At 35.3% G+C, this 16,271-nt stretch overlaps 1 protein-coding gene across 1 annotated transcript in view; it reads left to right on the forward strand.

Annotated features, from left to right (window-relative positions):
* NCKAP1 (NCK associated protein 1) overlaps positions 1-16,271 on the forward strand; it is a 106,471-nt gene that overhangs the window by 33,201 nt on the left and 56,999 nt on the right. The window contains exons 3-8 of the mRNA XM_055308549.1: positions 6,508-6,600; positions 6,790-6,846; positions 7,567-7,709; positions 7,793-7,883; positions 10,453-10,590; positions 11,694-11,742. Of these exons, the coding sequence (XP_055164524.1) occupies positions 6,508-6,600; positions 6,790-6,846; positions 7,567-7,709; positions 7,793-7,883; positions 10,453-10,590; positions 11,694-11,742 (571 nt within the window). The remainder of the gene's footprint in view (positions 1-6,507; positions 6,601-6,789; positions 6,847-7,566; positions 7,710-7,792; positions 7,884-10,452; positions 10,591-11,693; positions 11,743-16,271) is intronic.

A 16,271-nucleotide genomic window follows, 5' to 3' on the forward strand; every position in this document is an offset into this window, starting at 1 on the left:
CTTGAGATCATTACCTGAGCCAAAAACAAGAGTTGGATGCTCAACAGACTGAGCCACCCACATGGCCCAATGCTGGTATCAACACCTAAAAATGACTAAAATGCTTAAAGTAGATTTTATGTTATGTATATTTTATTGCAGTAAAAAAAAAAGAAAAAAAAACATGTACCTTGAAAAGCACTTATGAGGATTAGATTTAGTAACAGACACTCAGTTATGCTTATTCACTAGGCAGCTTGTTAGGGTTACTTTCCCTAAAATTTATTTAACCTTTACTCAGAGAAATGTGTTTCTGAAATATTGACTACTGGTAGAATCATTTTATATATGATAAAAAGAGAATCCTACAAAATCCTATGAACCTTTTTAAAAATGAGTACTCTGGGTGAATTTGGATTTTCAGGTAATCAAGAGATTTGCTTATATTGGATAGAATATGTCGTTCTCTTTAGATGTTTCCTGTTTTCTTCTTTTATGCTTTCTTGTCCCAGAAGGACATAATGAAATACTTTGCCCAACAGTAGAGATTTATTCAAGGGGTTAAATACTACTACTCTTTATTAGGATACATAAACTCAATTGAGACATGAATTGATGCCTGATACTGCATTCATTTATAGTCAGCAGTGCAATTTAAAAAATTAATTCATGATTTTTATGTTGAGAATCTTGAAGATTGGTAATTGATTGACAGTTCATCTAATATGTGCTAGTGTTCTAGATACTGGAGATACAGTAGATAATAATATAAATGTCCTGGCTCTCATGGATTTAAATTCAAGTTGAGATTTTAGTCAATAATTAATGGAAATAAATACGTACTTTGATTTGGAGATACGTGATAGAAAGAACTAAAAAAGCAGGATAAGAAGTTAAGAGAGTAATGAGGAAGAAGAGACTATATTAGAGAAGAGGGTCTAATCTTGGCATCTCTGAAGAGAAGTGTGGGAGTGAGCTATGCAAAGAAGTGGCGAACAGCGTCCCAGACTTGAGAAATAGCAAGTGCAAAGGCTTTGAGGTAGGGCCAAGGGTGGTGACGTTGATTGAGCAGGAAGTCCAGTAGTGACAACTACTGAGTGAGGCTAGAGGAACATGAAGGAAGGTGAGGTCTTAAAGATAGACAGGTGTCCTGTTTAAATTTTTTTCTGAGGCACTGGTAGGGACTTTGTATTTTAAGTGTGATGGGAAACCATTGGAATTTTTTTAAAAGCCTTTTATTTTGAAATGGTATTAGACTTTAAAAATTTGCAGAAATAGTGCAGAGTGCCCATATATTCTTCACCCAATATCAATATCTTGCATAACTATTATTGGAATCAGTTTTTTGAGGTAGTATTTTTTTTTTTAAGATTTTATTTTATTGATTCATGAGAGACACAGAGAGAGAGGCAGAGACACAGGCAGAGGGAGAAGCAGACTCTATGCAGGGAACCTGACGTGGGACTCGATTCAGGGTCTCCAGGATCAGGCCCTGGGCTGAAGGCAGCGCTAAACCTCTGAGCCACCCAGGCCGCCCTTGAGGTGTAGTATATTGCTTTAAAATTTGCACTCTCCTGGGATCCCTGGGTGGCGCAGCGGTTTAGCGCCTGCCTTTGGCCCAGGGCCCGATCCTGGAGACCCGGGATCGAATCCCACGTCGGGCTCCCGGTGCATGGAGCCTGCTTCTCCCTCTGCCTGTGTCTCTGCCTCTCTCTCTCACTGTGTGCCTATCATAAATAAATAAAAAAAAAATTAAAAAAAATTTTGCACTCTCCTGCTTCTATGTGAAGACTGAAGAGGCAAGAGATGAAGTCTGGAGACCAGTTCGGAGGCTAGTGTAGTGGTCTAGCGGAGAGTTGACAGTTCCTTAAAAGAGATGTACCCAAGTAGCTTCTTGGAACTCATATTTTTAAAAACCTGCTTTAGAGTATCTTACCAAGAAACTGCAGAAAGCATTCCCTGAGACCAAACTTCTGTACTTGGTATTTTTTAAGAGGAACAAAATAACTAGCATAATTTAGATCAATAAAAATATTATGTATAAGAAATTTTGATAATGAAAGAAGGTAGTAATTGACACAGGTGAATAAAGAACAATAGCCACATTTATCTGTCTTGAAAATCAGTGAGTTGCTTAGGCATTGGTTCCTTTATTGTAAGTTGCCAGTAGTTTTTCTTTGAAAAAGAAAACTAGTAAATATCACATTTCAAGTTTTTACTTTGTGTGGAAAATGCTTCTTAATCTAGCAAAGATTGATTACCAGGATTTTTCAGTGCAAAGATAAAATCTGCATGGCTAATCTTTATCCTTTTTATTTTCAATTTTTACATATTTTACTTGAACGTTAAGAATATGATCCATAGTTTGAAAGTTTAAGGAAAGCATTGTACAAATATTTTGTTAATATATATAGTTAATTTATAGATCTGTGATGGTGCTTATATTTATTTATTCATTTTTTAAAAAGATTTTATTTATTTATTCATGAAAGACACAGAGAGGCAGAGACACGGGCAGAGGGAGAAGCAGGCTCCATGCAGGAAGCCGGACATGGGACTTGATCCCGGGACTCCAGGATCATGCCCTGGGCGGAAGGCAGGTGCTAAACCGCTGAGCCACCCAGGGATCCCCCCCATGATATGCTTTTAAAGTATTAATGAAGTTCATGAATTATTCTCAAAATTGTAGTTTTCTAATGTTCTGTAACATCACACAATTTACTAATTTATGTATTTAAACTATTTCCAGCTTTTTGTTTTCTATAAAAACAATGAGGTGATGAATTAAATAAACCTTGTTCTGAATGTTGAACCTAAAATTAAGTACTTTTTAGTAGTATCTACTCTCCTTCACTTTAAGAACTAAAAGGTAACATTTTTTTTTGTGGTGGAAGTCTGAAAATTGTAGATACCTTTGTTCTTTGTTCTAATTCAACTCTTTAATGCATGGCTTTATGGAATTTATTTTCATTAAAGAGGGAACATAATTGAGAGGATTGAGTGAGATACTTGTAGAATATTTGGAACAAAGTCTGGCAAGGAGTTCATGCTTACTTAATATCAACTCTTAATAGAAGTACTGTAAGTGGATTGGGATTATTTAAAATAGCTTTATTTTTGCTTGTTTTGAAGAAGTGGTCTGTGAGCCCCCTTTGTTATTCACCTAATATCTAATGGGTAGCTTCTGGGTGTCAGGCAGTGTCAGATGTTCTCATGTACATTATTTTGGCTTATGAGGAGGGTAATAGGCTCTGAGATGTGAAGCTATTGAGTCATGGTTGCATAAGAGGTAGGCTTTCTAACAAAACTACCCAAACCTGCCATCTGTTGTTGATGTAAAAGGCTTTTTAATTTGTCAAAATCACTCCTGATAAATGTTTATATTGGATACTTTCTTATATGCAGAGCTATAGGATATGGGCTATGGAGATTGAAGATATGTTTGGTACACTGTGTTGGAGACACTGAGATACAAGGTAAAAACTGGTATTATTAGAAATTATACACACTTAGAGGACAGAGATGTTTGCTTCAGGGAAGAAGTTAAATCAGGGATTTTTTTTTTAAAGATTTTATTCATCATTTACTTACGAGAGAGCGAGAGAGATTGAGGAGAGAGCGTGCGCACCCACTCGAGCAGGGATTGGGAGCAGAGAAAGAGAATCTGGAGCAAATTCTGCCCTGAGTGTGGAGCCTGACAAAGGACCAAGATCCCATAACCCAGAGATCATGACCTGAGCCTAAATCAGGAGTCAGATACTTAACCGACTGAGCCACCCAGTTGCCCTCAGGGATGGTTTCTTGAAAACAGTTAACTTTTAAACTGAGTGATTTGGGAGGAGTGGGATTTGGATGACTTAGTTGAAGAAACAATAACGAAACATGAGATGTGTATAGAAAATAGTGTATAGTTTGTTTTGGCTACTGTGTGTGAATGAATGAATGAATGTAGGGGAAATTTTATTATTTATTTATTTTTAAAAGATTTTATTTATTTATTCATGAGACACACAGAGAGAGAGAGAGAGAGAGAGAGACAGAGACACGGGCAGACAGAGGGAGAAGCAGGCTCCATGCAGGGAGCCTGACGTGGGACTTGATCTGGGTCTCCAGGATCACGCCCTGGACTGAAGGCAGGCGCTAAACTGCTGAGCCACCCGGGCTGCCCTCTATGGGAAATTTTAGATTGAAAAGGTAAATTAAATTTAGGACCAAATTGTGTAGGATCTTGAAAACGTGACTGTTTTGAATTCAGACATTCATTAGTTGAGTGCATTTCTTTTAGTCACTATAGAAGCTAGGTACATATGGTTTGGGGAAAATAAAAGGGAATGAGAAATTTAGACCACAATGAGATTTTATTAAAAAGGGAAATTGGTGGGCATGCAGAATGGTAGAAAAAACATTCATTTTATTAGGAAAAAGAGAATGAAATTTCCAATCCTTGCCCTGCCATGAAGTAGTTATATAATGTCAGGACAGGCCTTTTACATTCTATGTGCATCAGTTTCTCAGTATGTAAAATGAGGATTGTATAAAAGATCATTAAAGCCATAATGAGATGGTGACTGTGTCTTTTCTTGTCTAAACTAAGATGCTGAAATTGAAAGGAGGTACTATTAATAATTAAGCTCAGTAGCAACTGAATTATATTCTTATTATGAGTCTACTTTCACCTATTTCAAAACTCAAATTTAAGCTACTGAAAAGAAAAAGAACTAAGACATAAATCATATATGTTTAATGTTGAACAAGGTAAAAGTAGTATAATCTGAGGAAATAGAATCTTTTAAACATTATTTTTAATTGAAGTATAATTGGCACTCGGCGTCACATTTGTTTCAGGTGTGTAACGTAGTGATTCCACAAGTTTACGTGTTAATGCTGCGCTCACCACCAGGGCGGTCCCATCTGTTATCTGCAGTGCTGCTGTAACACCCTTGACTGTATTCCTCGTGCTGGACTTTTGTTCTCGTGACTGACTCATAACTGGAAGCCTGTACCTCCCACTCCCCTTCACGCGTTTTGACCATCTACCACCCCCCAGAAATAGAATCATTTTTAAATAAGTATCTGCTTGATGTTACATACGAGTGGTGATGATTAAAAACGTGCATATGAACATGGAATTGTTTTGAAACGTATATTGTTCAAAATAAAGTCCGTTAGTCTCATAGACAAAGCTAAAGACAATTACACGTCACTATAAGAAGTAGTAAGTCTGGCATTTAGGGGAAGTAATGAGGTACTTCATTTACATGTGTTTTCTCGATATAATTCTTTAAATGTCTTCAGGGACTGCAGTCTTCAGGGTAGTTTACCTTGTATTAGCTGGTCTTCCAGACTGCTGTGCTTGCTGTTTTAAATACTCTTGTTACAGTTTTTAAGATCTTCCCTTGATGATAGACTCAGTGCTGTAATTTTCTGGCTTTTCATGATGGTTCAATACAATTATGCAGAGGCATCTTTCCCCCCAGCCGTCCTGTATAAGTAAGAACTGCCTGAGAGCTTCAACACTGGATTTTGATAGCCAGATTGTTATTTCAAGCCACTTTCCCATATTTTCTAGTTTTCTCATATTCTAGACAAGAGATTCTCAGGCACTTGATGTACATGCAGATCACTTGGGTATTTTGTTAAAAGGCTAATTCTGATTCAGTAGATCTGTGGGCCTGAGAATCTGCTTTTCTAATAAGCTCCTAAATGGTGTGGAGTTGCTATTCTGTAGACTGCACTCAGGACCAAAAGTTCTAGAAAGTTTACTGGAATTCTGTAAATCTTAGGATACAGGGCATTAAATTACCTGGATTCTTTCAGAATTATCGATAGTTTTAAAAAGAAAACTTAGTACTTCTGTAAATTTAATAATACAGCTGATTGAATAATATTTATCTTTTATATTCACATTTCCCTCTTTCATGTTTACCCGTGTCTTAACTCTAGTTTTGCTTCTTTCTCATTTCTTTTTTTTTGTTGTTGTTGTGGTTTTTTGCTTTTGTTTAATGTATTACTGTGTTTTGTGGATCTGGTCAGGGAACCGTTACTGTATTTTATGTTTGTATCTACATTTTATTTTGCATGCGTAACGTGGCTTTGCCTGGATGTTCTTTTTGGTAAGTTCCAAATTTATAAAGCATATTGTTTTTTTGTAGTGTAAGTTACAGTGTTTTTCATCTTTTTTTCCCCCCTCTCACTTCTAGTAATGTGCTCATGCTTATGAGTTGTTTTTAATTTTTTTTGAAGAGTTCATTTGTATTTTTTCCTAACATTTTCCAACTTTCCTTAATAGTAGTACAGTTTGATACTAATCTGCTTTGATTGGTCTTATAGCCTCATGCTGTCAGTTGCTGATCACTATTAGCAATAGCTGTCTCAAGTATTTTGGTTTTTTAAAAAAGCCTTAGTCATCTAGAGATGTTTTTCTAAGAGCTTCTGCTTCCATATAGTAATCATAAAAGAAGATAGTTTGTAGTGATATTAAATATCTTTGTTCTGAATGGACAATGCATTCTGATTTTGTTTTTACAGCAACAGCTTGCACAGCTACAGAAAGAAAAATCAGAGATTCTGAAAAATCTGGCATTGTACTACTTCACATTTGTAGATGTTATGGAATTTAAGGTAATGTATTTTAATATGTAAAATTTAACATAGAATGTTTGTTAATTGTATAAATTGCTTTGTAACCTGAAGATAATAAAATTAGAATTCTTCTAGAACTAAAAATTAAAATGCATTTTATTTGTATGTGTTTCCTAAATTCAGTATTATTTATATAGGTGAAAGATTAAAATCAGCTTTTATTTTTAGGACCATGTTTGTGAATTGCTGAATACTATTGATGTTTGCCAAGTCTTCTTTGATATTGTAAGTATTATTTTCAGTAAAGTTTCCAGTTCTCTTCTGATTTTCTAATAGAACTAAGGAGACTGAATATTTTTCTTTAGAAAAAAATCTCCATGACTAGTGTGTGAAATTTTAGCATTGTTAATTTGGGTTATTTTGTAGCATTTTTTTAAGGTAAGAAGTTATAATGTATTCTCTGTTTTGTTTATTTAATTGTCACTGAGTATGAGTCTTGCACATATTGAGAAATAGTTCTTAATTCTAGTATTTTAGTAGGTCTTTTAAAAAGTTAAGTGAATAATATTTTTCTCTGTAAAAGACATACTTGGGATCTTTCTTAGGTGAGACAATTTCTATATACAGAAAATCAAAGTGAAGAATGTCTCCGGTGACAATTTACTTATTGAATGACTTTTATTACTTATTTATTTAATACTTCTTTTTCTTGCTTAGTGAGATTGGCTCCATATTCCTTGTTATCCTACTTTTGTTTATTCTTTTAAACTGTTACCAATTAAGGCAATAACAACTTTTTTTCATCCATAAAATTGTGTCACCAACACAAAACTATTATCTGTAACTTCCAAATTTTAGGTATGTTTTTTTGGTGAAAGGAATTAGAATTTTAGAAATGGGAATAAAATAAATAACTATAGATTGGATTTCAGTAGCTGCTGTGAAGATTTTTGTGCATTTAAAAGTTAGCAAAATAAGGAGTTAAACTTGATTTTTGTTTTCTAGACTGTAAACTTTGATTTAACAAAGAACTACTTAGATTTGATCATAACCTATACGACACTAATGATACTGCTGTCTCGAATTGAAGAAAGGAAGGCAATCATTGGATTATACAACTACGCTCACGAAATGACCCATGGAGCAAGGTAGACCTCCATTATACAAATCTTTGCAAAGTTCTTAGTTTGATGGCTAACAACTCACTGATACTTGATATGTCTGTTTTAAGTGACCGAGAATATCCACGCCTTGGTCAGATGATTGTGGATTATGAAAACCCTTTAAAGAAGATGATGGAAGAATTTGTACCCCACAGCAAGGTAGGACCTGGTTTTTAAATGTGCTTTAATGGGCATGTGAGATACAGGGTAATGAGATTGAGCCTCCTCATCAGGTTCCATGCTGAGCATGGAGCCTGCTTAAGATTCTCTCCCATTCTCTTCCTCCTGCGCCCCCACCCCCCACCGCCCACCCATGCACACTTGCTCTCTCTTTTTCTCTCTCAAAGAATGAATGAATAAATAAATAAATAGGCATATGAGATGACTTAAGGGTGAATAGAGTTAACAAACTTCTTTTATGAAAAACATTAAAATGGGATATGAATAGTAGGCAAGCATGGTTTTATCTAATTGTGAACTGGAGCACTCATTAGTTAGATTCCAAGTAGTATATGGAGACTCAGGGATCATTCATTATAGTTTTCACATTTGGTATTGAGTATAGAGGTAGTGAAACTTAGTATTTGAGAATGTCTACTCTGATCCTAGACTATCTTGGTACTAATCCCAATGCTGCTGATTATTAAGTATATAATATTGGGAAAGTCACTTAACTGTTTTCATTGTATCTCACTTTTCTTATCCGTAAAAATGAAGTAATGGTACTTGCCTCATGGTTGTTAGGATGTTTTAATGAGTTACTTCATAAAAAGTGTTTGGATACATAGTATTTGATAAATTTTAGCTATATTAATTAATAAAGCTTTTTAATGAGGAAAAAATGATGAGTTTTGTGAAAATGCTTGGGAATGTCTGTCTTTTACAATATATTGAAAAAATTTCTGTTCGAAGGAGTCTTGCCATTATGGCTTCTCTGCAGTTAAGGCTGATTCAGTGTACATAAGCACATGAAGGAAATGTATAGGTATCTCATAAATCCTCATTATAGGTAAGGAAGTTGAGTGCTGGAGAACTGACACGATTAGGCATTTGGCAGTAATGGCAAAACCAGAGCAAAAGCCAAGATTTCAGAATCTTAGTTCATTCTGTTTGAATGATGAGTATTAGACATTTTAATAATACACTATTTTGTATGCATCTGTTAATGCCAAAATTTTCCTTTATTTTCTTACCTCTGAAAATTCTGAAGGTGTATTTGCAGTTTAATTTTTGCATAGCTGTATTATAGCCACAAATTTATATATTTAATGTTTTGAAGTTAGTTGGATCATTAGTTATAAGCTAATAGATGGCATCAAATTTGAAGTAAAAATCGTCCTTAATAGATGTAAGTGTCAGGATTCCTCAGAGTGTTGATGAGCACATCGTAGTCATCTGTCTCTGATTTTAGTCATCTGTCTCTTTTTCCTCACCTAGAACTAGCTTCCCTACTTCTCCCTTGTTTTTTCTCTGGATCTGTGTCTGACTTCTTGCCAATCATGTCTGACCTTATTTTTAATTACCCACTTCAAATTTGTTTTTTTTCCCACTTAGGTGATAAAAATTTCCTTAAAGGGCTTAAGGGTTGGATCTCTTTTTAAATAAACTCTCCATACTCATTCACATATACTAGGCTATTAAATTGCTTGAGGACAATCATACAGTTGGATTAGACCATTTATTTCCTTATTATGATTTTTTTTGATGTACCATGATATCCCAGGTTTTTTGTTTTAAGATTTTCTTCTTTTTGAGAGTGTGAGTGGAGGAAGAGCAAAGGGAGAGGGAGAGAGAAAAATCTCAAACAGACTGTACTGAGTGCAGAGCCTGATACAGGGCTCAAGCCCATGGCCCTGTGATCCTGACCTAAGCTGAAATCAAGAGTCAGATACTTAACCAACTGAGCCACCTAGGCATCCTAGTATCCCAAGTTTTAGTGGAAAGTCTATTTTGTATTTGCTAGAATTTGTTAAAATTAATTTAATTTAAAAAATATAATCATTTGGTAGAGCATCATAAAAATAGAGATTTCTAGAGTCTACTCTGAGGTTCTAGTTTACTAAGTTATAGGTAGGATCCTGCTTTCTGTTTTCTGAACAAATCCCATGGTAGTTCATGTGCAGCTAGATTAAAGAATCACTCTTATACAGAAGTTTTAGGAAGCAGAGATGAGTACCAAAGCACAGTTAAAAGCAAACAAGAAGCAGATGAGAAGAAACATTGAGTATCTTGATGATAAAGCTGTAGTTAACAAAACAAACGGCAGATAGAAGTTAAGTAATTTATTCAGATAGAGTACATTTTTTTATAAGGCATTCTTTGGAGAAATATGAAATGTGTTGCGCTCTCTTAATACTTAGTCATATAACCCTAATGTTCTGTTATTTCAGTGAGAATTATCAGAGTACAAAAGAATGACACTAGGTTTCCTACCCCTTTTGAAATAAATATGTCAAGATTGCCAAACATTTTAACTTCTAAGGAAGTAACATGATTTCCTGAGCTAAGCTCTTGCCCAGGAATGCAGAATCTATTTTGCTTTTATGAAGTTAAAAAAAAAATTCTAAAGGAGATTGCCAGACCCATCTCAAATATTATACAGAGCGTAGTTGTGATTAGGCTTTGTTGTTTTAGGATGGTACAGTTTTAGAAACACACAGCAGTTGTAGCTGAAATTTAAATGAGAAAGGAAAATGTTATTCCTCAACTTCCTTTTTTCCTATTTTAGTCTCTTTCAGATGCACTGATTTCTCTTCAGATGGTGTATCCTCGAAGGAATCTTTCAGCTGACCAGTGGAGAAATGCCCAATTATTGAGTCTCATCAGTGCACCTAGTACAATGCTTAATCCTGCACAGTCTGACACTGTATGGTTCTATTTTTCCCTTTTCGAATGAAAATAGTAGAGTTGATTTTTAAAATAACATAAGTTTTACAGTATTGTTGCAGTTTTTCTTCTAATTGATATTAGCTCATCAGTGAAATTTATTGCTAAATGCTCATTAAGTCCTACTGTTGAGTTTTATTTCTAAATTCTGATGCTGAGTTAATACAATTAGTGTAAGTATTTTCTTACACTAATTTAAATGTTTTGTTCTGTTATGGTAGAAAATTTGGAAAATGCAGAAAGTTTTAAAGAAAAAAACAAAAAACACCTCAATCTTCACCAACCAGAGAAAATCATTACTAATTCTTTCACGTAGTTGACCCTTGAACAGCACAAGTTTGAAGTGTGTGGGTCTACTTACACTTGGGTTTTTTTTTTTTTTTTGATAAATACCATATTTTCTCTTCCTTAAGATTTTCTTAATAACATTTTCTTTTCTGTAGCTTAATTTACTGTGAGTACATATAGTATAATATGTATTAACATGCAAAATATATGTTAATTGACTTTGTGTCATTGGTAGGGCTTCTGGTCAATAGTAGGCCATTAGTAGATAAGTCTTTGGGAGTCAGAAGTTCTGTGTGAATTTTCAACTGCGCAGGGAGGGGGTTTTGACACTCCTAACCCTCATGTTGTTTAATCTTTTCTCTGTGAACAAAGATGTTCTGCAGGTGGAGAATACACACACATAATTACTGATTTGGATGAGACACTGAACATCCATGTACATTAATCTTTTTTAACTTGATTAAAATATTATCTTTTGGAATACTGCAAACTCTCAAATAGACAGGAAATTTGGAAGTTGTCATTTACCAAATTGAAGACAAGCAGGAGTATTATTTTAAGGGAGGTTTCAGGGAGTGTAAATATGAAAGGGGCACAGCTCTTATTGTCCTTTATGACTGCACATTTAAATATAAGTTATAAAACTATTATCTAGCTTTTCAAATATGTCGTGGTATTTGAGCCAACTATTGAGTAGTAAGAATTTTTAGGAGGAAAAAAAGGAGTGTAACTCAGTACAGGATTTGTGTTTTTAGAAATTCTTTTAATCACAGATTTGTATCTTCTCTTTTTAAGATGCCTTGTGAATATCTTTCTTTGGATGCAATGGAAAAATGGATAATCTGTAAGTAAAATTAGTTTTGTAATTACCCCTCAGGTTTTAAGTTTTTAGAGAAAAATAACAGGTAACATGGATTACTTCTATGCTAAGCACTGTCCTGCGCCTTCTCTGTGCATTACTTCATTCAGTTCTTTTATGACCCTGTCAAGACTAGATCGTCTCTTTTATAGATAAGGAATCTAAAGCTTAATTCACATATGTAATCGATAAAGGCAAAATAAGAACCCAGGCTAATGCCAGGGCTCATGGTGTATTATGTTGCCTCTCAGTATAGCTGTCAAAACTACATTTTTGTTTTGTTTTTAAGGATTTTAAAAAATATTTTGTTTATTCACTTAATGTTTTTGGTTTTGATTTACTTCAGTACATATAATAGCGACTCATGGTTGGCAGTTAGATGCATGGAGGATAAAATTTCTTGTGCTCCTGAAAAGTTCACAAATTTTCGGGGTAATAGACATGGTGACACACAGATAAAATAGAGAATGAGAATTGCTATAATACAGCTGCTTGTATCACCCCCCGGTCCAGTGGCAGAGGGAATAATTTTAAGCGTTTGTGTTTTTTACTTTCTCTAGTTCTTGTTTCTTGATTTTTTGACTGTTAGGCAGTATTTGTTGATTTTTTTATTATAGTATGCCTCAAATTATAGTGAAGGATCAGGTTTTTTTTAAAACAAATTTTTAGATTGATACTTACATAAAATATGAATGACTAAACTACTAATAACTGAAAGTGAATTACTAAAGTTACCAGAAATAAAGTAATAAAGATAAACAAAAGAAAAGCTCACATTTTTAGGGGTGGCTCAGTGGTTGAGCATCTTCCTTCAGCTTGGGTTGTGATCCCGGGGTCCTGGGATCCAGTCCCACATCAGGCTCCCTTCATGGAGCCTGCTTCTCCCTCTTCCTGTGTTGTGTCTCTGCTTCTCTCTCTGTGTCTCTCATGAGTAAATAAATACAATCTTTAAAAAATCCACATTTTTAATTATTAGATTGTTACTAGATTTCTACTATAAATGTCAAATTTTTATGAAAATTTCTAAATACTCCTTTTCTTTACTTAATCTCAGTATGCCCTGTCACTTTGAATAGCACTGTTTTTATTATGAAAGAAAAGTAATTTAGGACATACTCCCTATCCTTAGCTTTTTTTTAAAAAAAAGGTTTTCTTTCTTTCTTTCTTTCTTTCTTTCTTTCTTTCTTTCTTTCTTTCTTTCTTTCTTTCTTTCTTTCTGAATATGCACACATGAGTGGCGGGGGTGGGCAGGGGGAGAGAGAGAGAGAATCTCAAACAGAGGGGCTCAGTGTGAAACCTGTCATGAGACTTGATCCCACCACCCTGAGATAATGACCTGAGCCAAAATCAAGAGTTGGATGCTTAACCATCCAGGTGCCCCTCCTTAGCCATTTTTATTAATTATATTTTTCACATTGATCATTTTTGATACTTATCTTTTCTTCTATTATGATAATTAAGATTTTCATTCTTTGCCTCTTGGTTGATTCAAAAGACAGCTTTCAAAGTGTTGATTTTGCTTAAATGTATGTATCCTGTTCCCTGATTGTTCATGTTTATGGAAGTATGGTTGTAGAACAGAGGTGATTAGTAGAATTAGGTGGCATGGGTGACTTCTAGAATTAATAGCACTAGTTCCCCCAGGCTATACAGGAATGCTGATTGCAAGGCTCTGTACTATGGGCAGGGATGTGGGTCAGAAGGCAGGCTACACAGGGTCATATATAAGGCAGATAGATTTGGCATGAGAACAGTTGCTGAAGTATGGAAAGTGTTAACTCTGAGCTTTGCTGAGCCTTGAGTAGAGTTAACAGAGGTTAAGAATTACCTTCAACTCAGCGCTTTTTTGACCCTGATATTCATAGTAGGACTTTTTCTTTTTCTTTTTTTTCATAGTAGAACTTTTTCTGTAGAAGATAGTCTTTCTTTAGCACTTTGCTTTAGATTAGTTCAAAGTGTGGTCCCTGGGTCAGCAGCATCACCTAGGAGCTTGTTAGATACACAGAATCTTGATGTCGGCCTAGACCTACCAACGTAGACTGTAAATGGATCGTGGCAGTGTGATTTAATAAGCCTTCCCAGTACTGATACAACCTAAAGTTTGAGGATCACAGGTCTAGATTGTAACCTGGGGCCAAGAGTTACTGAGAGTCTGGAATGTTGAAGACCCAGCTTTTTGGAATGCAGTTATAAAATAACTTACCCCGTTGTTCTTACTATATTGGTTGCACTCAGAGGGACTCCTTGGAAAAGATTTCTTTTTCATTTCTAGACTTTTGTGTTACTAATTTCTGTTTCTTTTTAAATTGATAGTTGATTCTTTTTTTTTTTTTTAAAGTTTGCTCAGTTTTTTTTTTTTTTTTTTTTTTTTTGAAATTTTTGTTTGTTTTATTTATTTATGATAGGCACACAGTGAGAGAGAGAGAAGCAGAGACACAGGCAGAGGGAGAAGCAGGCTCCATGCACCGGGAGCCCGACGTGGGATTCGATCCCGGGTCTCCAGGATCGCGCCCTGGGCCAAAGGCAGGCGCTAAACCGCTGCGCCACCCAGGGATCCCTCAGTTTTTTTTTTTTAATTTTTTTTTATTTATTTATCATAGTCACACAGAATGAGAGAGAGAGGCAGAGACATAGGCAGAGGGAGAAGCAGGCTCCATGCACAGGGAGCCCGACGTGGGATTCGATCCTGGGTCTCCAGGATCGCGCCCTGGGCCAAAGGCAGGCTCTAAACCGCTGCGCCACCCGGGGATCCCTGATAGTTGATTCTTAAAAGATTTTCTCCAACTTTCTTGTCTAGTATTGGTCTTTTATCTTGTTTTCCAACAATTTTGTGACTTAAAAAATGAAAAAAAATGTTCATTTCTTTTATTGGGACCTTGGTGGGGAAAGATGGGTAAAATGTGATTTAATAAACTATCCTGGGGCAGCCTGGGTAGCTCAGCGGTTTAGCGCTGCCTTCAGCCCAGGGCATGATCCTGGAGACCCGGGATCGAGTCCCACATCAGGCTTCCTGCATGGAGCCTGCTTCTCCCTCTGCCTGTGTCTCTGCCTCTCACTCTCTCTGTTTCTCATGAGTAAATAAGTAAAATCTTAAAAACAAAACAAACAAACAAAAACTATTCTGATCTGGGCAATCTTAAATTAATTTACTTTTTTTGATTCTATCATAAACAAATAGATACACTAAATTCAGAGGTAATCCGTATCTTAAAAAATAAAACATGGTAACACATAGTATAACTGCTAATATTTTTAGAGAAATCTTATATTATCAGCAGCAATTTTGTGAATCTAAGTATTCCACAAGGTATAAGACACTAAGTGAAATCTCTTTTTACTCAGGGTTTTAGAGTAAAAAGTCATTATATAAGGAAAGAATCTTTTACAGACAATTTCTCATAAGGATTCTTTAAATTTCCATGCATGTATTCTCTGTCTTTGGTTGTGTACCAGGTCGTATAATTGGCTTGTGTTTAGGGGTCCTCGGATTAAAAATATGTCTACGTAACTTAAAAAGTTAACCGCTGGGGCTGCCCAGGTGGCTCGGGTTGAGCGTCTGCCTTTGGCTCAGGGCATGACCCGGGGGTCCCAGGATCGAGTCCCACATCAGGTTCCCTGCATGGAGCCTGCTTCTCCCTCTGCCTGTGTCTCTGCCTCTCTTTCTCTCTGCGTCTCTCATGAATAAATAAATAAAATCTTTTTTTTTTTTAAAGTTAACTTGCTTGTGTAGTGGCTCTGTTAAAGGAAGGTTCTTGAGCTAAAAATAAAAAGATAAATGGCAAGTTGTATGTTAATGATTCAGGAGTTTGTTTAAAGATGGGAGTGACTACTGAGAATCCTAGGGAGATTTCATGGGAAATACGGTTGATTTGTAACTGGTCCAGTACAGTACTTTGTGTATAGCCTGCACTGAGTAGACGTTGAATGAATGACAGTTGAGGTTTTGTGGCCTAGTACAGAGGGCTAGAGAGAGTACCCACAAACATATATATGATTATACATTTGTGTAGGGTTTCCAAAGTAGATAACAAAAGATGAAAGAGTTACCTGAATTCATATACTAGAGAGCAGCATAATGTATTGAGTGAATAATAGACTTTAAGGGTAAATACTTGAGGCTAACTCTAGCTCTAACATGTTAATAATATAACTTTATGTAAGTCATTGAACCCTCATTTTTTCAACTATGAAAGAAAAGGATACCATCTGTTTTATCTTTTCTGCAGAATCATGTGAGATAATATATGTGGAACATATTTGGTAAACTATGAGTTGCTATGAAAATGCAAGATGCCATTACATCTCTTCTGGTGATTTAGAAAAGTAGATTAGCCTTATTTTTCAGTTATTTTAACAGTTGTAACGATTAGTAAGTTATGTGTTAATTAGTAACTTCTGATCTTTTGTTTAAAATATAAAGATTTTATAAATAAATATATTCATTTATTAAAATGACTTATACAACCCAGAAGCAACATTTCTTTTTCTCATCAGTGTGGGTTCAAAGAACTGAT

Source organism: Nyctereutes procyonoides, unplaced genomic scaffold (genome assembly GCF_905146905.1).
Source record: "Nyctereutes procyonoides isolate TBG_1078 unplaced genomic scaffold, NYPRO_anot_genome, whole genome shotgun sequence".
In the NCBI taxonomy this organism is placed as follows: Eukaryota; Metazoa; Chordata; class Mammalia; order Carnivora; family Canidae; genus Nyctereutes; species Nyctereutes procyonoides.